Here is a 24,392-nt window from a genome sequence, read left to right on the forward strand (position 1 = left end):
CCCAGTTCTCCCTGGTTCAGGTCTCCCTGTGGGTGGGGAGAGTTGACCCATATCCCATTTTTTATTCAAATGTGGCATTGTGTGTAACATATTTTAGTTGTATAGTATCGAATAAGTAATTATGCATAAGTAAACCTAAATAAATAAGGTACTGTTTATTATTATAATTGAATCAATAAGTCTCGTTTCTAAGAAAATACAATACTTTATTCAAAAAGCGGTTCAACTCTCCTAGACTTCCCCTACATTTGCAGTTTTCTTATAGTAATTTTATCACGATTAATGAAGGTTACAATTTTTTACCGTATCTGTAGATTTACTAAAAAATGTTTACGGTGTACATTTTTAACACCATCATAGAAAACTATGCTAGTCATTTTTTAAAAAAATACCTACTGTATTTTTAATAAAATGTTTTTTATCAATAACTTCTAACTTGGTCTCCAATCACAAAACGCAACATTTTCATTGTTACGATTTAATTTGTTTTAGTTCATCGTATTCTCGATATTTGGAAACGACGGATATGGGTGTTGTGGTGTTGAGACACCTTTTATTTGTAAAAATTATTAACACCATTCTACACAATATATTTTTTTAAATTATGTAATTGCAATCACATTACTTTTATTTATGAATTTTCAATAAATCTGTACATAACAATCACGTAAATACAACTACTCTTCAAAGTAACTGGTGCATTATTAAGTCCCATCTCTATTAAACACGTTCTCACTGATAAAATTCTTAGTGGACGGTGTTTCAATACGATTAAAGACTTTGCGTATTTCCGGTTTAACGACCTTCTACGCAAATAGTCTCTGTCCAGGTGGATTCTTTTTGTTCCAACCAATTTTAGTTGACTGCAGATCTTTGAAATAAAGTTATTGAATGAACATGGCTAAATTCGCTAAATCTAAATACCTACATACAACCAGCGTGTGTTGTAGGTTGTAGGTATTACGTCACGTGTTATTACTTTAGTTGAGAAAAGCCAGGATTTGTGATTGTTTTGTTTCTGTTTTGTTCTCGAATTTTATGTTGGTTATGTAAAAGAAAGAGGAACGACCAAAGGAAATGATTACCGTACGTAGGTTAGTGTGGGTTAGTGTCCTTTTATTTATCTACCTGTTAAAAGGGAGAGGGAGGTAAGGCAGATTCTATTAAAAATAAAACCTTAAAATCAAGGTGGCCCTGAACCAGCGCTTTCTTGATTCTTATTTTATTATTTATCTGATGTTAACAAACTGAATACTGAATATCCTTGACAGGGAAATCCATCCACAATCAAAACAAACCAGAGCCGGCTTAAGTCATTATACAGTCTCTGTAATTTTGAAATTAATATTAGGTACAGTTACATGCTATTTATTAGTTAAATTGTTAAATGAATTATTTGGTATATCATATCTATAATATAAGAGCGCAAGCAGTATCATTTTAAAGTGTGTAGCAGCAGTGGCGGCTTGTGCGATGAGGCAGGTGAGGCAGTGCCTCACCAGTATATCAATCGATTATTTACGTTATTTCGTTGTTTTATAATCAGTTTTTTAAATGTAATTTAGCTTTTTGAAATTTCCTAAATACCTTTATTTTTATGAAAAAAATTAAAATCGGTACGGCCTTGACTCTTTATCTTCTTATATATCCGTCTTCCACGTGCCATTCCAACTTTCTCAAATCATTACAGTTGACGCTAGCCTCACACCATCTGCAACAGTATGGGATAACGCCAACAATAAAACCGGCAAATTTTAAACATGTGCCACCGATTCTAGGAACAAAATTCATCCATCCTTGAGGCTGGCCTCAGGCTCCGCGGAACGGAATAGGAATAGCCGAACGGCCTGAGGCTCCGCGGAACGGAATGGGAATAGCCGAACTGAACCGACTAGTACAAGCACAAGTCGATTGCAGATCATAGCTTTTTATGTACAGGCGGTATATACGAATGGATTATTATATTTTAGAAGTTTATGGATATGTATTTAAAACAGTGTTCATTTTAAATCATTGTTCATCATCACTTAATATATTGTTCTGAAGCTATTTTTTCTTTGTGGCATTTATGTAATTTATTATTCTAAATGAGAAATAAGATTATACAATTTAACTTAAAAAAGGATTTTATTAACGTTTCCACTTCCACATCGGACGTTTACATACAAAAGTAGTTTTTAAGAAGTGTTTCAAAAATGTTGTATTTTGTGTTTGTGTTTTTTTTGTAAAATATATAACTACATAATAAATTATTTTTCTTTATTTATTTGTTACATTTACATAAAAAAGTGGTTTTTAAGTGTTTCAAAAACGTTGTATGCTGTGGTTGTGTTTTTTTTTGTAAAATTTTTTTGAACATACTTATTCAAATCAGAGTGAGCAAAATATTTAAGCGAATAATATTGCAACATGATTCCCAGAGCCTTAGCTCATTCCCCATATCTTCCACGATTTTTGAAAAAACGCACACTCTTTTGTTAGGTAAAATTTGAAGTTTTCAATATGGAATTGGAATTCAAAATAACTCTATGCACTATGCACTGAGGCTGAAAGCATTTGAGTCGATCGCATTCACTGGAAAAGTTTTAGAGAACTAATCGACAGCAAATATTTCTTGAGGATTTTTTGTCCGGAATTCTTTGTGGGGATATTTTGAATAAAACATTTTTGTAGATTATTTGTCCGGGATTTTTGTGGGGATTTTTTGTCCTGGGATTATTTGTCCGGGGATTATTTGTCTGGGGATTTCTTGTCCAGGGATAATTTGTGAGGATTTTTTGTCCGGGATTATTGGTCCTAGATTCGTCCTAGCGTTATGACGTCACAAAATCGACCTTTTGGCCATTAAAGAGAAGCTAACCATAATAATAAAATTCCTCAGGTGTAGTGTGAGTGTGCCTCACCACCTTATACTATCACGAGTCGCCCCTGTGTAGCAGTCGATTAAGGTATAGTTTCGCTAACTGCAGTGCCGGATTTACCACTAGGCCGACTAGGCCGCGGCCTAGGGCCGCAAACAAAAGGGGGCCGCAGCGTTTTGTAAAAAAAAATGTTAAAAAAAATGTGTAAAAATAGCCTTGTCCGAATATGGACAAATGGACACGGCTTTGCGCATTCTACTATGCATGATGACATCTAATGCATCTGGAGAAAGATCATTCAGCGTGTTGAAAAGAATCAAAAATTGACGAAAATTCTAGATTATCTAGTTTAGTTAGTTTTGTTTCAAATGCAAAGTTTTTTCAAGCCTTATGACTTTAACGATTTGATTAAATATTTTGCAGCCAAAAAAAGGTAGAAAAGTGAGTGTTTAGAGTTTAGATATGAGATTTATTATGAGTGTGGAGTGGAGTGAGTGTCAATTTTAATCATAGAAAAAAGTTTTGTGTGATTTGGTAGAATGCGATCTTACTCTTTAAAAAATATGTCACGTATTTCAGCGCCATCTCAGCACCTGGTTAAATGGAAGGGTACTACAAATCTGGTCTCCACATAAGTGGTCTGTAGCTTCGACATGATAGGTGTGAAATTTTAAACATTCTTGTTGTTGATTGGATAGGAAGAGTGGCGTAATCTAGCCTCCATGCTAGGTACATCATAGCCTCCATACGGTACTTCCAATATTTAATATTTTATTCAAGTGGACAATAAAGGTACAACACAAACAACTTTTGTTTCTTAATTATTTATTTATACAATAATGTGACATTTTACATAGAAATATGAGTATTTAATTTGGATTAAATATATGTTTACTCGTTGAATTTTTCCACCGTCTGCACACAACACCTGATGGGAGCCATTAGACCTAACAACAAAACGCGAAATAAAATGTGGATTTTAAAACTGTTGGATAAACAGTACATACCTACAATCAGAAAATCTCTACCTTACAATCAGAAAAATTTACCTTTAAAAAGGTACTCGATTACAAAATAACAAAAATATCAAAAAACACGACTGAATATCAGCTTTTTATGGTGACACAAACACTTAAACACATCACATAACCGACCATATAAAATAAATGAACGACAACGAACGAACGAACACGAACACTGAACACAGATTCACAGATAGCGCAGGATTTGTCAAAAGTCATGTTCCACCAATCACAATGCCGACATCAGCGCCTCTGACAAAATGGAAGGAAAATAAATACGATTACATGTTTTTTATTAGAGTGCGCGGGGCATGATTTTAATCACTAATTCAACTTTATCCAAATTAAGAACATGACATTGACGTTTTTCAGTATAAGAGAATAATGTGACAATTTAACGATCTAAAAGTTTATTTGTGGTATTCTTAATATTTTTATTTTTCAGTACCGTAGCCTATTACTGTTACAGTTCATATTATTTTGCTTGTTCTTTTACTTATAATGTCTTTTCAACTCTGCCTTTTTTAGTCTTTTGTTGTCATCTGTATCTACTTTTCCCCGGATGAAACAAATGCTATTTAATTTTAACAATTAAGGGCATAGGGGCAAAATGTCCCCTGTCAAAATGTTCAATGTGATTTAAATGTATTAATTTTTTCGAATCCTGAGAAAACTAATAAGTATTTTTGAAAAATTTAAACGCAGAATGAAAGATTACGTTATTACCGAGGGCCAGAAGTCCCTTAAAACTTCTAAAATGTTTATTTTAATAAGTTACAGAGATGAAAAAAAAAGAGAACATTTAGTGTGACTTTTAATTTCAAATATCTCATTCAAAAGAAACTTTTTTAACAATCTTTCATTCTTTCAATCTTTCATTCTGCGTTTAAATATTTAAAAAATACTTATAGTCTGGGCTGATTATCGGAGAATAGGCCATTTTTGGGAAAAGTTATTTACCAGCAATTTTATTGCTGGAATCGAAGCTTATGATTATATATATTAATAATATGGGTATGCAAAGTCCGCAGATAGTGTGCTACTTTTTTTATTAACAAAATGGCGCCCCCAAATCGTGTTTTTTTCAATTTTTGCTCCATAACTCCGAACATTTTAACTCTACACCAAAAACACCCTAATAAAAATTCACCGAAATTAAATTCTGCATATAGACATGTTTTTCCCGATCTGCTCCGACGAAAATTTTCCTCGGAAAATGTGGGTTTTCCCAACAAAATCTTTAAATTTCAAATAAAGTTTTAGATAAGAAATTATCTACCAGTAGTTAAATAACTCGGTGACATAAAAGTTTTCTTGGTTTAGATTATAGTTTCAGAAGCCGGTGAAAATTAAACGAATATTTTAGCAACAATTCAATTGTTAATTAATAATTTACGGTCGCAATAATAACCAAAATAATTATGATACACTGATCAAACTGTGAAATCTTATAAATATAAGATGCCTATTTAATATTTTGTCAAGAAAATATAAATTTTTAATTTTTTTGAATAATCTTTAAATGTTTAAAAAAAAATAGTTATAAACAAATTAACGTTTCTCAGAACGTTTTTATTATATTCTAATTTTAAAAAATAGGTAAAACGCTTATTTCAAAGATCTTGAAAATGAATGCTTTAAAACTTTTTTGCAACCATTTTCAAAAAAGTTATGAAATAGCAAAGTAAACATACGATTACTATGTTGTTTATAATTTTTTTTAATTCTTTCAAAGCGTAAAAGTGAGTTTAAAGTACAAGCTAATTACTTACAAAAAATATCGATTATTAGTTTAATGGTTACATTTTAATTAAAGATTATAAATATTTTTTTTTTGTAATTTACACGCGCGAAAGCAGACTAATACAGTACCGTAGCTAATAACATTTTCACTCGAAGCGACAACCGCCCGCGACGTACAGTAGTTAACAAATAAAATTAAGCTTCGGCTCTGTATCAAGCCTATTTTCGCGCTAAAAATTACAAAAAAAAACATTTTTAATCTTTGATTAATATATAACCATTGAACTAATGTTTGATATTTTTTGAGAGTAATTAGTTTGTACCATAAACTCATTTTTAAGCTTTGAAACAATTAAAACAAATTATAAAAAACGGAGTAATCGTATGTTTACTTTGCTGTTTCATAACTTTTTTGCAAATGGTTGGAAAAAAATACTAAAGAATTCGTTTTCAAGACCTTTGAAATACGCATTTTAAGCATTTTTTTAAATTATAATATAATAAACAATTTCTGAGGAATGTTAATTTGTTTATAACTATTTTTGTTAAACATTTAAAGATTATGCAAAAAAATGAAAAATTTATATTTTGTCGACAAAATATTAAATAGGCATCACATCTTTATAATCTTTATAAGTTTAATCAATGTTTCATGATCATTTTAGTTGTTATTGCGACTGTAAATTGTTAATTAACAATTGAATTGTTGCTAACATATTTGTTTAATTTTCACCGGCTTCTGCAGTTATAATCTATACTAAGAAAGCTTTTATTTCACCAAGTTATTTAATTATTGATACGTAATTACTTGCCCAAAAAATTTGTTTAAAAATTCGAGATTTTGTTGGGAAAACTCACATTTTTCGAGGAAAATTTTCGTCGGAGCAAATCGGGAAAAACATGCCTCTATGTAGAATTAAATTGGGGTGAATTTGTATTTTAGTGTTTTTGGTGTAAAGTTAAAATCTTCGGAGTTATAGACCAATCATTGAAAACAACACGTTTTGGGGGCGCCATTTTGTTAATAAAAAAAGTAGCACACTATCTGCGGACTTTGCATAGCTATATTATTAATATATAGTATCATGATATTCGATTCCAGCAATAAAATTGCTGGTAAATAACCTTTCTTTGTACTTTACTAATTAGACCAGCGTATTATAACTATTTTTTTTTCAAAATTTAAAGATTATGCAAAAAAACGAAAAATTTATATTTTGTCGATAAAATATTAAATAAGCATCTCATCTTTATAATCTTTATAAGTTTGATCAATGTATCATGATTATTTTGGTTATTATTGCGATCGTAAATTGTTAATTAACAATTGAATTGTTGCTAAAATATTCGTTTAATTTTCACCGGCTTCTGGAATTACAATCTATACCAAGAAAGCTTTGATCTCACTAAGTTATTTAATTATTGATTAATAATTACTTACCTAAAACTTTATTTGAAAATTAGAGATTTTGTTGGGAAAACCCGCATTTTCCGAGGAAAATTTTCGTCGGAGCAAATCGGGAAAAACATATCTCTATGCAGAATTTAATTGCGGTGAATTTTTATTTGGGTATTTTTGGTGTAATGTTAAAATCTTTGGAGTTATAGAGCAAAAATTGAAAAAAACACGATTTTCGGGCGCCATTTTGTTTATAAAAAAAGTAGCACACTATCTGCGGACTTTGCATACCTTTATTATTAATATATAGGATCTTATAATTCGATTCCAGCAATAAAATTGCTGGTAAATAACTTTTCCATGAATTTTGCTAATTAGCCCAGAGTATTATTAGTTTTCTCAGGAGTCGAAAAAAATAAATACATTTAAAACACATTGAACATTTTGAAAGGCGACATTTTGCACCTGTGCCCTTAACTGCAATACTAATTTATAATCATGAAGTTATTGGGAGCCGTTAGGGGTAATTTGGCCTAGGGCCGCAAGTACCCTAAATCCGGCTCTGGCTAACTATCCAAGAGAGTCATTAATATTCAGCTCAGTGGGGTACTATTGATGGAAATGTGTACTTAAATAAATCAGGGATTATTCCATAAAACAGGTAGATCCCTTTGTTGATAGAATTTCACACCTTGAAGAATAGCACCCCGCTGAGCTGAATATTAATAACTGATTTATTTATACATGGTGCGCCAAACCTCTGGTTTTCTTTGATTACGGCTAAACTATGGGATATATAAAAAAATGTTTTTAACGAAACTAATGTATATCAAAACCGTCTATAATTTAAAATTATTTTCGATTATATAGGGTGGGTCAGAACGACGGTATGAACAAAAGTTGTGTTTTTTTTTAAATAGAACACCCTATATATTGAATCATTTTTGAATATATTTTTTTAAAATATGAAGATTTTGTATAAGGCCTTATAGGTCTAAACTTAATAATTTTTGAAATACTTACATTTTTATTGAGAAAAATGGTAATATTTATATAGCTGTGGATTATGTTCCCAAGGTAGTAAAAATTTAACTGACATGTCAAAGTTTTTCTAGTATAGTGTCATTTTTAAATAATTTATTATCTTCTACATATAGCCATAAAATATACAGTGTGATCACTATTTGCAAATACAAAATTTTCTCATTTTTTTTAAATGGAACACCCTGTATATTAGTATTTCGTTTTGTAGTGAATATTACAACCTTTCTTTTGGTATAAGGTTGTATGTACCTATGTAAAAATAGCATGGTTTTGTAGATATTTAAAAAAACTATAAATTTTACGTTTTTGTGGATTTTTTATTAAAATTTTTTTACAAAACAAATAATTATAATTTTGTTTTAGAAACATTCATTAAAATATCAAAGATGAAAATAAAAACGTAATTAAAGTACTTAAAAAATTTTAAAATAAAAAAGTTAAAATGCTACAACGTAATTGAATTTAATAACTTTAAATTATGTTACAACAATTATTTTACTATACTAATAAATATAGTTAAACATGCATAAATTAATTATTAAATTAAATAAACAACCAATTTTAAAATCTATCCTAGTAAATTTTCTACCCCAGCAACTTTCCTGTATTACCAAATTAATTGTTAGTTAAATTGTAATTACGAGTAAGATCAGTTAAACTTTTAATTTACCTTCATCTTGAGAACATAATACATATTATAAAGCATGCTTTAAAACAAAGGAATGTTAAATGTATATCTGCCAAATTATTTATTAAAATAAATAGTATCTACTCGTGTCACAAAAGCTGGTAACATACTTGTAGTTGAAATTTTTGTAAAAATTTTTTAAATATAATTTAAATATGAATTTTTCCACTGAAGAAATGGTGGATATGACATTTGTTTGGAGCGAAATCCATATAAATTATTACCAGCTTTTGTGACACGAGTACATAGATACTATTTACTTCATATTATACATACTTCTATGACGTTCATTTGTTTCAAGGCACAGGGCCCCCGCAAGGCTGAGCGGCGCCCGCGTGCGGCATATATTTTAGCGCCCTTAAATCTACTACATATAACCACTTATGAAACAAATCTATATATTTTTTTATTTTTTACTTATAATAAAACAACAGAAATTGCGAGAACTCAAATTTTATTTTTCTTGTAACTGATTTGCTGATGGTGGCAAAGAAAACAAGTAAAACATTAATATATTAGTTAAGAACGTAGGCGCAAAATTCCGGGCCAATGCTTTTTAAATGTATTCATTTTTTTTCGAATCATGAGAAAACTAATATGTGAGTATTTTTCAAAAATTTACACGCAGAATGAAAGATTACCTTATTACCGAGGGCCGAAAGTCCCTGGAAACTTCTATACTGTTTATTTTAATAAGTTATAGGGGTGAAAAAAGAGAAAATTTAGTCTGATTTTTAATTTTAAATATCTTATTCAATGTTTCTGCGTTTAAATTTTTCAAAAATAGTTATTAGTTTTCTCAGGTTTCGAAAAAATTAGTACATTTAAAAACATTGGTCCGAAATTTTGCGAATATGCCCTTAAATCTAAAAAGCTTAAATCTAAATTGAATTAAATTTGTGTTTTTCTAAATTTGATTGCAGTATTTATATTATCTTCAAAGTCAATTTTATTGTCGAGCTCTTGCTATATATTGTTATGCTCTACTTTATCTCTTTTATTAGATTGATTAGCAAATTCTTAATTTAATTAATTACTCAATTAATTTAATTTCTGGCTATGTAAACAAAACCAAATTCAAATTAAATTTTCTAATAAACTTTATTCTCAGGGCTAATTTTGTATTCGATGCAATACCTTTGATTTGTGGCTTCTAGTATCTCTAGTTGCTTACTCCTTCTAGGGTAAAACAGGGAAATTAAACACATTCAATATCATATAAATGTAATCTATTATTTATTTATCCAATATGCTGTATAAATAAGATTTGAAAAAAATTACTAAAATCTAAATTTGTTGCAACAATTTCTTACTTAATAAATCAAGCTTTAATTCTGATGTCTCCTTGTTTTAACAAAAAAAAAATTATTTAAATAAATTATTGTTTATTCATACTAAATTTAATAAAATTTACTTTTCTCCTTTTGAATTGATTACTTAAAGTTGGAGTGACTAACTGAGTTATAGAACTGTTCAATACAAAAAAAAATGAGCATATATGGTGTGGATATAAACAAGCTCTCTCCGTTTCGACAAATGATTTGACTAACCTTTTTGTTTCTTCACTCCTTCTTTTCCCAGATTGCGTTGTCCTTGATTCTTCCGCACGTACTCTTTTGACGTTGCGAAAAGGTCTCTCTCGTCCAAACTGCTTCAAAAACAAACAAAGCCAGGGCTTGCTCGACTTCTCCACTCAGTTTTCTCCTTGCTCGATATCTTGTGCAAATAGATACCAATCAGCTACTCGTTCTAGACAGAACAAAGGAATCTTCCTCGGACACAGGAAAATTTTACTTCTCAACCGGTCAACAATTTCGTTTCAACTTGATTCTGCTCGCAAAGGCCGATTTCACCACTTTACACTGACTTCTCACTTTTCAAAAACTGGACTGCTCTCTCCCGATATTCATCAAACAGTCTCCATCTTTTCTCTCTGAAATTCCGACTCCACATTCTCATCCCTTCCATCGATCTTTTTCTACCAATCAAAAACAACTTATTCATACTTTGCTTTCCTAAGAAAACCAACTTAATTTGTATCCAACTTTCCATTTTGTTAAAATTCTAAGAGACATCAAATTACTATCGTTTTTTTTTCAAAAAACTAAACAAAAGCCTTACATTCTAAACTCAATAAAATTTGTTTATCGTTTAAACTTTCTACGAATTATTTACAAAAATCCCATTGATGCACTTTCCAATATTTTCGAACCATTGTCTGTAAATCCTTTCAAAAAACCCATTGACGAAAACCACATTAACGATTTCACCTTCCCCGAAAAAGCACTGTTTATTAACTAAATTATACTCTATACAATTTTTGGTCATATACAGGGTGAAGAAAATCTACGATCTCGTGGTCCATGACACGATATAAATCTATTTTCTGAATTTTTTCAAAAAACCATTCTACAACAATATGTAGCTAATATTGCCAAATCAGATAATCGTTCCTCTACCACAGTAGAACTAAAGTAATTTTTAATAACTTTAATTTTGAAAATGGTCTCTCACCACCAGAAGCAACAGGATTCTTAATAAAAAAGTGATATTTGGTAGAGATGTAGTTAGATATTTTCCAATATATTGATTCTTAAGAGTTTTAGTTGTAAGTACAGTTTTTAATGGATCAGTTAGTTTTTGTTGAAGAGCAAGACAGTTTTTTTAAAATATAATCGTCACTTAATGTAATAATATCACTAAAAAACCAAAAAAAATGATCATAACCAAACATCGTGTCAAATCTACTATTTAACGAACTTAGGACTTGATCAGCTGTTCCAATACTATTTAATTTCTATGTTAAAGGTATCTGCTATAGGTCTGGATCACGCGTATGAAAAAAAAGTTGATTAATAGCAAGCTGAAAATCTGTTAATAGCTTAAGGGTGTCTAATCGGACAAACTTTGATATATGGGAACACTGGAACAGGGGAAGGTTTAATTATGGAACAGGTTAAAAATTAGGAACGGTCAGACCACGAAAACGGCACATGTATTTTGTCCGACAGAACAGATTTGAAACTCTCCAAACAGAGATTAAACTCTCATGCAAAAATCAGACTGCTATTTATCACCAAATGGGCGTTTTAATGAGTGGAACATGTAGAATATGTCAAATGACAGGAATTATGACAGGTAATAAATAGCAGTCTGATTTTTGCATGAGAGTTTAATCTCTGTTCGGAGAGTTTAAGTCTATTCTGTCGGACAAAATAAATGTGCCGTTTTCGTGGTCTGACCGTTCCAGATATTTAACCTGTTCCACAATTAAAACTGCCCCTGTTCCAGTGTTCCCATATATCAAAGTTTATCCGACTAGACACCCTTAAGCTATTAACAAATTTTCAGCTTGCTATTAATCAACTTTTTTTTCATACGCGGGATCCAGACCTACTATATTTGTAAGATTCTCACAAATTCTAATTATATGAAGTTTATATGGCTTTATAGCATCTATCCTACTCGACCATCTTGTATCAATTAGGGGTTTTAGATTTAACTCAGGAGCATGTAGTTTTATAATATCCCATCTTTTTATGGAGGAAGAGGAAAATACGTAAAGTTCTTGTACTATATTAAACAAGTCTACTATATTTATTTGACACTTTAGCAGCATCATTATGTAGATACTAAAGCTATGTGCAGTGCGTGGAACTAAAAAGCTCGAGGATTAGCCTACCCTTATCATACACGCATATTGGCACCGTTATCATACCCTTGACTTCTCATGAGTCTCATGTCTTATATTTAAATTTTGTAATAGTTCAACTACAAAATTAAATAACCGTTCCCCTGTAGTGTCAAATATTATTTGAGAAGCTAAAAACTATCTTGTATTTGAATTTTTTTAGAATTATGGTTTAATACAACATAACGCAAAATTAGGCTTATTTGCTTTGTACGACTTAAATCTGGATTACAGTCCATAATTATTGAATAATATTTGGACCTATGCACGATACCCTAAATATTATGTTTTTACTTTAGAAAACATTATTACTGAAAAAAAAATATTCGGATATTATATTTTTTTTAAAAATACAATAATAGTAGTAATTATTAATTATTTACACCAAATATAGGATAAAATTTTAATTATTTTTTCAGTAATAACACAATATTTGATTTTTGAGATTTCTCTAGGAGTCCATGAAAAAATTAAAATTAAGATTGTATAAAAAATGATCTCATTTAAAATAAATATTTCTTATTTACCAAACCTTCGGTTTGGTGCCCTTTCGGGGTTGCGCCCGCGTGCGTCGCACGCGTTGCACGCCTGGTTATGGAGGCCCTGTCAAGGCATACTGTATATTATATTCTCAAGATGTAAATTAAAACTTATTAACTGATCTTACTCGTAAATACAATTGAACTAACAATTACTTTGGTACAATAAAGTTACTAGAGAAGAAAAATGACTAGGATAGATTTTAAAATAGGTTGTTTATATAATGTAATAATTAATTTATGCATATTTTGTAACATAATTTATAGTTATTAAATTCAATTAAGTTGTACTAGCATACTTATTTTAATCTTTAATTACGTTTTTAATTTCATCTTTGATATTTTAGTGTATGTTTCCAAAACCAGATTACAATTATTTTGTTTGCAAAACAATTTTTTAATAAAATATCTGCAAAAACGTAAAATCTATAGTTCTTTGTTAAATATCTACAAAACGAAAGGCACTAGATACATACAACCCCATACCAAAAGAAAGGTTGTAATACCATTACAAAATGAAATAGTAATATACAGGGTGTTCCATTAAAAAAAAATTAGAAAATTTCGTATTTGCAAATAGTGATCACACTGTATATTTTATGGCTATATGTAAAAGATATTAAGTTATTTAATAATGACACTATACTAGAAAAACTTTGATACGTCACTTAAATTTTTATTACCTTGGGAACATGATCCACAGCTCTATAAATATTACCATTTTTCTCAATAAAAATGTAAATATTTCGAAAATTATTAATTTTAGACCTATAAGACCTCATACAAAATCTTCATATTTTTAAAAACTATATTCAAAAATGATTTAATATATAGAGTGTTCTATTAAAAAAAACACAACTTTGGTTCATACCGTTGTTCTGACTCACCCTGTATAATCGAATATAATTTTAAATTGTAGACGTCTTTGATACATATTAGTTTTGTTATAAACATTTTTGTGTACCATTGTCCGAGTTGTGAAATTATATTAACAACGATTTAATAATTTTATAAAACAGGTAGATCCATTGTTTATGGAATTTCTCAACTCGGAAAATAGCACCCCGCTCAACCGAATATTAATGACTCTCTTAGATAGTTAGCCATACTTTATTATTTTATCAGGCCGTTTAATTTGCAATAGGGTCGCTCGACCAATGAATATTCATTGAGTGAATGAACAAATGAGATAAGTTTCAATCAGAGGACCTGCAAATCGGTCCTACATTAAATATTTGCTGCAGTAGCCAATAATTGTGTAAAGATAAAGTACAAACATTTTTCGGTTATGGGTTTTCTTCTTCTTTAAGTGCCGTCTCCCAATCAGAGGTTGAATATCATTATCACTATATTGACTCTATCTACCGCTACCGCTGCTCTAAATAGTTCGATGGAACTGCATTTAATCCAGTCCATTAAATTTTTCAACCATGGCACGCTCCTCTCCTTCTTCCTATACTCGTTCCTCCTTTTGTCTTTCGCTGTATTATCAGTCTTAGCATTTCATATCGCTGTCCCCTCATTACATGTCCCAGATGTTGTAACTTTCTTATTTTTAGTGTGTTTATCATTTCGTATTTTTTCCACATTTCTCGCAATACTTCCGTGGTCGCTTTCTCCTTCGGTCTTCGGTGTCCATGCTATCCTAAGCATTCTTCTGTAACATTACATTTAACATGACTGTAGCTTATTTATGTGTTCTTGCTTAAATAAACGGACTCATTCGTTAATGAGAACTGCAACACCAGTCAATGAACAAAGGTAAATTTCATATAAAATTTTAATAACTCGAGGCTTCTTCAATTGAAACTTCAAATTGGTAAATATATCTACAAATAATTACTACTACAATAAAGGCACATATCCTATCGTTTCACCAACCTTTGTACCTATACTCGACTTCAATAATTCTTGTAGCTGTTCGCTGTTCGTTGAAAAAATTTTTTAGGGCATTTTGTACGTCTTCGTCCGGCTGCAAATGATACCTTTTAGGGCTTTTTCAGTGGACCAAAGACGCGAAAGTAACAAGGCAATAAATCGGGGCTATAGGGTGGATGCTCTAATATCCTCCATCTCATTCGTTATAGATTTTCTTTCGTTACTTTGATTACGTGAGATGTTATAGAGATAAACCAATAAGTATTTTTTTTTGGTCCTCTGGTGAAAGACGAGGAAACCATTGCGCAGATACTTTGCTGTAACACAGTGTGTGTGCGATACCATGAACAGATCCTATACTCATAACAATATGTTCTAAAGTTCCTCTTATTGAAGTTCGATGATTTTCTCCAATCAAGTCTTCTACACTTGCCACATTTCTGTCTGTTGATGCATTACTCAATGTACATGGTCGCAGCTTATCATCCATCTCTTCCACTCTTGAATTTTCGACACCATTTCTTGACCGTTGCATGCAAAAACATATGTTTCCATATACTACTTGCATTCTTGTAGAATTTGCAATAGTTCCTTAACCATAAAGCTATGGTTTTATAAAAATGCTCAAAACTGTGACATTTTGACCTCTAAATAAGTTCACATTTTCACGTTTTTTCAACGGTCCCAACAGTTTTTCATTTTCACGGTAACACAGTCCAACTTAAGAGGCTATAGTAGCGATCAACAGGTAGCAACAAACGCGTTCCAAGATTGCGGCTCTAATTTTGAATATTTTGTCCAGATATTTGGCACACATATTCGTAATATATGTGCCATATCCGTAATATATGTGTCAGTAAAGAATGGCGGTACAGAGCCCAATTTCAGAAATATGTTAGTACGTGGAAATTACTCTATAACTAAATAAAATATTGAAAAAAGGAACCTGTACCGCCATTAAGAAGAAAAAAAATAAATTTTCTTCAAATAATAGTATATTATTCAACGAGCATGTAATGATGGCTATTACTCACGATGATGAAGTTTGCGACACGAGCCCATTACATGCAAGTAGAATACTATACTTTTTCTACGACCTTTTTTATTTGGATTAGTAGAAAAATATACTTAATTATCAACTACTAACATTATTTAAAACGAAATATTTTATTTTTCATAAGAAAATATATTTTATATAACTATGGCAACACTGTTAGAATTACACTCGTTGAGCTTATGAAACAATAAACAGTTGTCATTATGTCATGGAATGGCGGTGGCTTTTAAAAATAAGACATATTTTAAGGCAATTACATGAAAAAGAACGTGTGCTCTCAATTAAAATCTATTGTACAATGAACAGTAAGTAAAACAGAATTCATTGACATGAATTTCATATCCGTAAGTCCTTTTATCCCATGCCTAGATTTTGTGTAATCTTGGAACTACTAAAATTTTTTATTTCTAACTAGAATTCGAACATATAACTAAATAACTAATTAGGCAACATAGAGAAATTATCACTGTCATTTTGACAAACCTGCGTCAGATTTTCTCTAATCTGTTCTGTCATCTTTATCGATATCTGTTCAGTGCAGTAGTGTGTTAATTTAAGAATTTGTTTTTGTTGTTTCATAGGAAAGTAGTGTTTATTGATAGTTAATTTATTATATATTTGTTGTTGTTGTATAAGTTGTTGGCCTCTTTGAAAGAATAGATTGTTGTTAATTGTGAGTTTTAGTTATATGTAGGTAGGTAAGTATATTTTACGTAAAAATATTTCGAATTCTAATGCGAGTATGTAAAGTTTTAGGAGGATTTTTTTTATTCTAAAAATATTATCAATAGTTTAACAAAATGGAAAAAGTAAATCAAACGAAAAATAAAGTGAAACCTTCCAAGAAAAAGTCCATTAAAAACCGTGCCAAAGTTATGCGAAAATCGAAATTTGTTTCGCTTCACAACAAAAAATTATTATTTATTATTGTTTTATTATTAGATATTTCATGCAAATACCTTTCTAAATACCTATCTTAACATAAAATTTTCACCCATTTTGGTTTATTTTTATAAATATCTATTTATTAATAATAAAATCGTTTTCTATTACTTCCATTTAGCGCGACTATGATATTGTCAAAATATTAATCTTAGATAATGTCAAAGATTACCACTGTTGCCAAAGTTTATGATACTATCTCCCGAAGTTATATTTTGTTGCTACCTGTTGATCGCTACTGTTTACTCTTAATCATATACATATAGATTTTCTAATATAGACCAGTAAGGATCTGTTTTTAGGTGGATGTGAGAGGTGGCATTCAGATTTTTGCGGATAAAGTTAGGTGATGACTTTGTTAATAATAATTGATTTATGCTCCTTCTCAAATATGCCCGGAACATTAATAAAAAAAATAAAATATTTAAAAATTTCAAAAAATTTCGTTTTTTTTCTACCTTTTTGCTTATAACTTAAAAACTATTCATTTTAGAACAAAGTCCTATAGGAATAGAACAAAGATAATTAAATTTTCTATCAGATGCGATTGGTTAAGAATGTCTTAATTTATCACCCTTTCTTCAAAATAGCAATAAATATAAAATAAAGGGGCAAAACAAGCCTGTCCTTATTCAATGATTTTCCATCACTTAGGTTACACTTGGAACCTTCCTAATTCGCTTAGAAAATTTTTGTAATGTGCTAAAAATCGTACACCAAATTTCATTAAAATTGACTTACTAGATTTTGCATAATAATTTTGCAATCTAAACTTTTTTTAAAAAATTAAAATTTTTTAAAATCTTTCACAACAAAAACTAGAACATACAAAGATTTGTCAATTTTTTTACATATAAAGAAGTACTCCACCTATCTAATGCACTTTACACAATTAAAATCGAATTATTTAAGCAGCCTCAGCAATCTTTTAAAGTTATAAACAATTTTTTGGCTTATAAACAAATTAGTGCTGTGGCCAGGAGGGGGTGCTACGGGCTCCTTTATTTAGATGAACTTACCCAAGTTTTTTATGTATTTTGACCCGTAAAACACGAATTTTTGGGTAACAGTTGATCCGGATGTCGATAAGATTGTTATAAACAAAGAACTTGAGGAATTACATAAAATCGATTTTTCGCAAAATAAAACATTTTTTTGTATTTCTTGGGTAATTCTAAGCAAAAAATGTTCTTACAAGTTTTTGCGTAGGATGGATAGTTTTAGAGATAAACGCGGTGGAACTTTCAAAAAATCGAGAAATTGCAATTTTTGAACGCGAATAACGTTTGATTAAAAAATAAAATAGCAATTCTGCTGACAGCATTTGAAAGTTTAAGTCAAATTATACCGGTTTTAATTATTTGCATTGCTAAAAATTAATTTTTTTATTATTAAACAAAGCTATTTGTTTATAAGCCAAAAAATTGTTTATAAATTGCTGGGGCCCCTTAAATAATCCGATTTTAATTCTGTAAAGTGTATTAGATAGGTAGAGCACCTCTTTATATGTAAAAAAATTAGCCAACTTCTAAATGGTCTACTTTTTGTTCAGAAAGATTTTAAAAAATTTGAACTTTTTTAACAACATTTAGATTGCAAATTTATTATGCAAAATTTATTAGGTCGATTTTAATGAAATTTAGTACACGATTTAATTATGTTACAAATAATTTCCTAAGTGAATTACTAAGGTTCTAAGTGCCACCAAAGTGGTTAAAAAATATTGAATAACAACAGACTTATTTTGCCCCCTTATTTTGTATTTATTGCTATATTGCAGAAAAGGTAATACCTTAATTAAGACATTTTTTACCAGTCGTATATCATACAAAATTCAATTATCTTCATTTTATTTCTCTACGACTTTGTTCCAAAACGAATCGTTTTAAAGTTATAAGCAAAGAAAGCAGAAAAAAATCGATGTTTTTCGAAATTTTAAAATATTTTAATTTTTTTATTAATGTTCCGGGCATATTTTAGAAGGAGCATAAGTCAATTATTATTACTGAAGGTGTCACCTAACTTTATCTGCAAAAATCCGAATGCCACCTCTCACATCCAAAAATAGACGTTTTTTCGCAAATCCTTACTGGTCTAATATCCAATTTGTATGCCATAAGTTTTTATAATGGTAGGGGAGCCCAAGCGGGGATTTTTGCAGTTACTCGAGCGCGTCAGATTAGCATATGGGAGAAACCTGGTACCCTGCAGATGAACCTCTACCATATATTGGCTCTTAACACAGGGGAGTTCGTTAAGGGGGGCCCGAAAAAAAAATCTATCCTTAAAAATACTCGAAATTGTCAGATTAAGAAAAAGTAAGTTAAGTACATGCAAAAGAGTGTATATTTCAAAAATCTGACGATTTGAGCAGGGGGTAAGGAAATAGGTGAGTCCCAAAGTTTCACAAGAAATAAGCGAATATGTCGCGAAATAAATGACAGATCGAAAAACTAAAAAATATGTGCTCAATATATTTTAAAAATCTATCGAATGATACCAAACACGACTTCCCACGGAGAGGGGTGGGGGGTAAATTTAATATTTTAAATACGAATCCCGCGATATTTCGCGAAATGAACATCAGATCGAAAAACTGTAAAATACACTTATTCGATACTTTTAAAAAGTCTATCGAAGGGCACCAAACACGACTCCCCAAGGAGGTGGGGTGGGGGGTTACTTTAAAATCTTAAATATAAGCCCTCATTTTTTATTGCAGATTTGGATTTCTTACGTAAAAATAAGTAACTTTTATTCGAAACATTTTTTCGAATTATGGATAGATGGCGTTATAATCGGAAAAAACGATTATTGGAAATGGAAAATTAAATTAAAAAATGGCAAGCGCCCACTAAAATGGAAAATTTTACTTAACTTTTTTTGGTTTTAGGACCTACTCTTCACAACCCAATAGGTCCCCATAACGCTCGAGTGACTACACATTTAGCATACTTTGCTCCCCTACCATAATATTTATCTGGGAATACTGTAACAGCAGCTAGATACCTTTGTAAAAAATGTTAAAACAAGGGATTGGACTTCGTAGGTCCTATGTACCTACGTTCTCACCTACGTGAATGAACGTTCTATATTTTAGTCGAAGCAACTAATTTTATAATGGTCCGAGAGCTGTGAGACATTTTTGAGTAGGTATTTTAGGCAACCTGAAATTTTTTCAAGTGACTCTTCCATGATAGCCTAATACAAAAATGCCGGTCTGGCTGGAGGGTAGTGGTTATTTTCCCCAAAAATCCCCCCCCCCCTAAAGTTAAAAAAAGGGTAAACATTGTTATTACAAAAAATATCATTGACGTGACTTTAAAGTAAATTTAAATATTCAAATATAAAGAAAATAAACAGGCCAGGCGATTTGAGAGCGATTTTAACTCTGCAGGATACTTTCATGGGCGCCCCAGGATTATTTTCAGGGGGTGCATATGAACTTCAGAAGATTTCATCTGGATCTGTACTGTACATACTATTAACGAGTATAAAATATACAACTATACATGCACAGCTATGTACATTCCTTCCGGACAGGGAGGTGCAATTGTTATTTTGACAGGGTATTTTTAATATTAAAAATAAATATTCTAAAAAAGACAGGTTTTTTTTGTGAAATTTTCCAACTGCCAGGAGATTAAACAAATTATGCGTAAAGGAGCTATAGGTAAACGGGAATGGATGGAAACTGACAGATTTTGCCAAGGAATTAAAAAATATTAAATTTAAGCAGAGTTTTGTAAAATTTTTGCCTTCTGTTGGTAATTTATTAATAAATTTAAATTATGATTTAAATGATTTATGTGATTATATGAATTATATATAGAAATGTCAATCGACGATAACATGATCTGCGAAAATCACGAAGAAGCCGACACGAAGATAGTTCATCACGTATGTAAGCTTAATACATTAGCATAGACTTATTAGAATAAACTTATAGAACTTAGTTCTTATTAAAACTTCTGATACATATGTTTTAATAATTATGCTTGGAAACATGGATCATCTCCAAAGTGACGATCTGGAGATTTTTATGGAGTATGGTACTGGAAATTCTAAAAGGTACATAAATATAACGATGTACATACGGAATTAGAGCCATTTTCATGTACGAGTTTGCCTGCTTTCCACGCATTAACTGGATGTGATTCTAATTCGTCTTTTTTCCAAAAGGTCAAGATAAGACCGTTTAAAATATTAAAAAAAATTAATTTATCAGAAAGCATTAACGGATCTTGGAGTTGCCCACGTTACCGGTACGCGCGATGAAATTTTCGAAACTTTGGAAGAATTTGAAGAACACAGCACGATTTCAAACATTCTGCCGAAATTATAAGTAATAAGACAAATGAGCCTTTTAAGAAAATATTGAAAAAGTGTGTGATCCATATACTTTGCCTCCGTGCAAAGACGAATTGAGACAACATCTGCTAAGAACTCACTATTTCACGAGAATTTGGCGAATCGCATATTTGCAAGTCCCCAGTTCTTTAACACCTAACGGAAATGGTTGGATACTAAATATGGATAAATTAGATTTTACTTGGTTTGAGGAAGATTGTTTGCCTCAATCAGTTTATGATGCTATAGTTCATCAGCGAACCAAAGAGAATTTCAGATATATTCTTGAAGGTAAGCTTATGGTTCTTTTCATGAGCATTTTTCAGTGCGTCACAAATGATAGAAAAAAAAGGTTAGTATACACATTAGTAGTTACAACACATTACATTAGTATATAGTTACATTAGTATACACAAAAAATACACATTTATGACATTTATTCTAACATGACATTTTATTTAAATCTGACAGTTGTCTTATTTTACTTGCAATTTGGAACAAAGACAAATCAATTGTGTTTATTGCATTTATAAAATGGTATTTTCTTTGATTTGTATAGTATTATAAATTGTACAGATTAATTTTTTTTATATAGAATAATATAATATTATTTAATATTAGCGCTATCTATTTACAACTAGTTTAAATGTTATAAATGTCACCGACGAAGTAATCAGAGACGTGCGTTTTTTTCTGTCACATACAATTTAATGCGTTAGAGAGATATCGAAAAACTGTGATGCACTGAAAAATGCTCATGAAAAGAACCATACATACATGTTCTTTTTATAACTGAAATCTTTTTTTTTTAGTTAACTTTATTTTCTCCTTCTTCGTGTGCCTCATCCTTTCATGACAATGGCGATCATCACGGCCCATTTTATTCTGTCTGCAGCGATTCTGAAGAGTTCTATTGTTGTTTTTAACACTCCACTACTTTAAATTTTTCAACCAGGATATGCATCGTCTTCCCGGTTCTCTTTTTTCTTGCACTTTTCCTTATATAACCAATCACATCACGTTTTTTATTTCTTAGTATATGACCAAAGTAGCTCATTTTTCCTTACTTCATATTGTTGAGTATTTCTTTTTCCTTTTTCATCTTTCTTAATGTTTACGTGTTTGTTACGTTTTGTGTTCGTGATATTTTTTAATTATTCGATAACACCACATCTCAACAATGGCAAGTCTTTTTTCAGATGCGCCCGTGATTGTCCAGGCTTTAACTCCGTATAAAAGGACAGAGGATACGTAGCAACCCAATTAATTAATCACTAATTAATTTTTAATTAATTCTAAATATATATTACAACTATTTACAGATCATGTAGAAGAGGAATCTGAGTCTCGAGGGGAGTCTGACGAAGAAGAAGAGAATGAATATTTAAGCTTAGATGAGGAGTTTGAAGAAGAAGTACAAGATTCGGACACATAATTAATTTAGCTTATAGTTTTATGCTTTTCCACCTATATATTTATAATAATAAATTTGTCTTTTTCTATCATATTTGCAAAATCTATTGTATAGTACGAACGTATTATTTTTCTTTAATTAATAAAAAGTTACTAAAGAAACTATAATACAGTCGGAAAAACGAAAGAATACCCATGAACGAACATATAAAACACGCTGTATTTTCCTGTCACTGTGTCACACAAAAATTGGCCAGCGCAAGTACATGTAATAATTATTGTTACATGTACTTGCACTGGACAATTTTCTTTGTGACACGGTGACAGGAAAATACAGGGTGTTTTGTATGTTCGTTCATGGGTATTCTTTCATTTTTCCGACTGTATATAATAATTACTCTAACGTTTCGAGGCACAACGCACAACAACATGGGTATCGCCAGGTCACGTGGTTTTTTCTCGCGCGACCGGCTCGCTCAACTACAATATAGAACGCAAACAGCTATCGGTATACGCTCTTTCCATTGGCGACGCGTGACTTTTTCTGAAGTGTAACCAAAACCAGATGCAAAAAGTCTTATTAAAAAAAAATGAAGATATGGCTAAATGTATATAGAGCGTGTCTACTTGAGTTGGAAACATATGGGAAACTTTTTTATTATTAATTTTACGAAAAAAAGTTATTCTTTATAAAAAGTTCTGCATGCCCCAAAACCTAAGATTCAATTATCAGATATCAAATTTTCTCAATATTATACGAGGTATGTCAAAAAATATGAATTTCGGCTAAGGGTAAAGTACCTTTATTTCTCTCAATATCGAAAATTCTTATGATAAAAAGTTGTTTGGAATTAAAAACTAAGATGAAATATGCAATTACATGCTTCTTATTGAAAAAAAAAATATTTTTCTGAAATTTATGGATACCCAACATCGTTTTTAATTATTACAAATATCACAACTCGTTTATTATTCATTTTACGAAAAAAAGTTATTCTTCATAAAAAACTTTGCATGGTCTAAAATCTAAGACACAACCATGATATATCAACTTTTATTAATTTAATACGAGGTGTGTCAAAAAATATGAAATTCGCTCAATATTATAGCACCTTTATATTTCACAGTATTTCAATTAGAAGGATGTAATTGCATATTGACACATAGTTTTTAATTCTAAACAACTTTTTTAATAACCGTTTTCAATATTGTGAAAAATAAAGGTACTTTACTCTTGAGTGAAATTCATATTTTTTGACATAACTCGTATAAAATTAATAAAATGTCATATCTGTTGGTTGAATCGTCGGTCTTAGGACATACAGAGATTTTTATAAAGAATACCTTTTTTTCGTAAAAGTAATAATAAAAGAGTTATCGTATGTGTAATGAATAAAAACGAAGTTAGTATCAATAAATTTGAGAAAAATTTGGAAAATATTTTTTTCCAATTAGAAGCATGTAATTACATATTTGAGCTTGGTTTTTATTTCCAAACAACTTTTCATAATAAGAATTTTCGATATTGAGAGAAATAAAGGTACTTTACCCTTAGCCGAAATTCATATTTTTTGACATACCTCGTATAATATTGAGAAAATTTGATATCTGATAATTGAATCTTAGGTTTTGGGGCATGCAGAACTTTTTATAAAGAATAACTTTTTTTCGTAAAATTAATAGTAAAAAAGTTTCCCATATGTTTCCAACTCAAGTAGACACGCTGTATACACTCACCGGCACAAAATTCCGCCACCCAAAATTT

The 24,392-nt window shown here is 30.5% G+C and overlaps 1 protein-coding gene and 1 long non-coding RNA gene across 4 annotated transcripts in view; one reads left to right on the plus strand and one right to left on the minus strand.

Annotated features, from left to right (window-relative positions):
- Positions 1–872: 872 nt before the first annotated feature.
- LOC126879716 (5-formyltetrahydrofolate cyclo-ligase) overlaps positions 873–24,392 on the plus strand; it is a 91,882-nt gene continuing 68,362 nt past the window's right edge. Inside the window, exon 1 of one of the 3 annotated variants that reach the window (XM_050642925.1) lies at positions 873–1,094. In XM_050642925.1, the coding sequence (XP_050498882.1) occupies positions 1,078–1,094 (17 nt within the window). In that variant the 5' untranslated portion in view covers positions 873–1,077. Of the gene's footprint in view, positions 1,149–24,392 lie in introns of all 3 variants that reach the window. The other 2 variants (XM_050642926.1, XM_050642924.1) reach the window with 2 other exon arrangements.
- Positions 3,670–3,995, minus strand: LOC126879717 (uncharacterized). Its single transcript, XR_007696220.1, has 2 exons — positions 3,911–3,995; positions 3,670–3,808 (listed from the first exon to the last, which is right to left on the minus strand). It is a non-coding gene; the product is annotated as an uncharacterized LOC126879717 (long non-coding RNA).

This window comes from Diabrotica virgifera, chromosome 2 (genome assembly GCF_917563875.1).
Source record: "Diabrotica virgifera virgifera chromosome 2, PGI_DIABVI_V3a".
In the NCBI taxonomy this organism is placed as follows: domain Eukaryota; kingdom Metazoa; phylum Arthropoda; class Insecta; order Coleoptera; family Chrysomelidae; genus Diabrotica; species Diabrotica virgifera.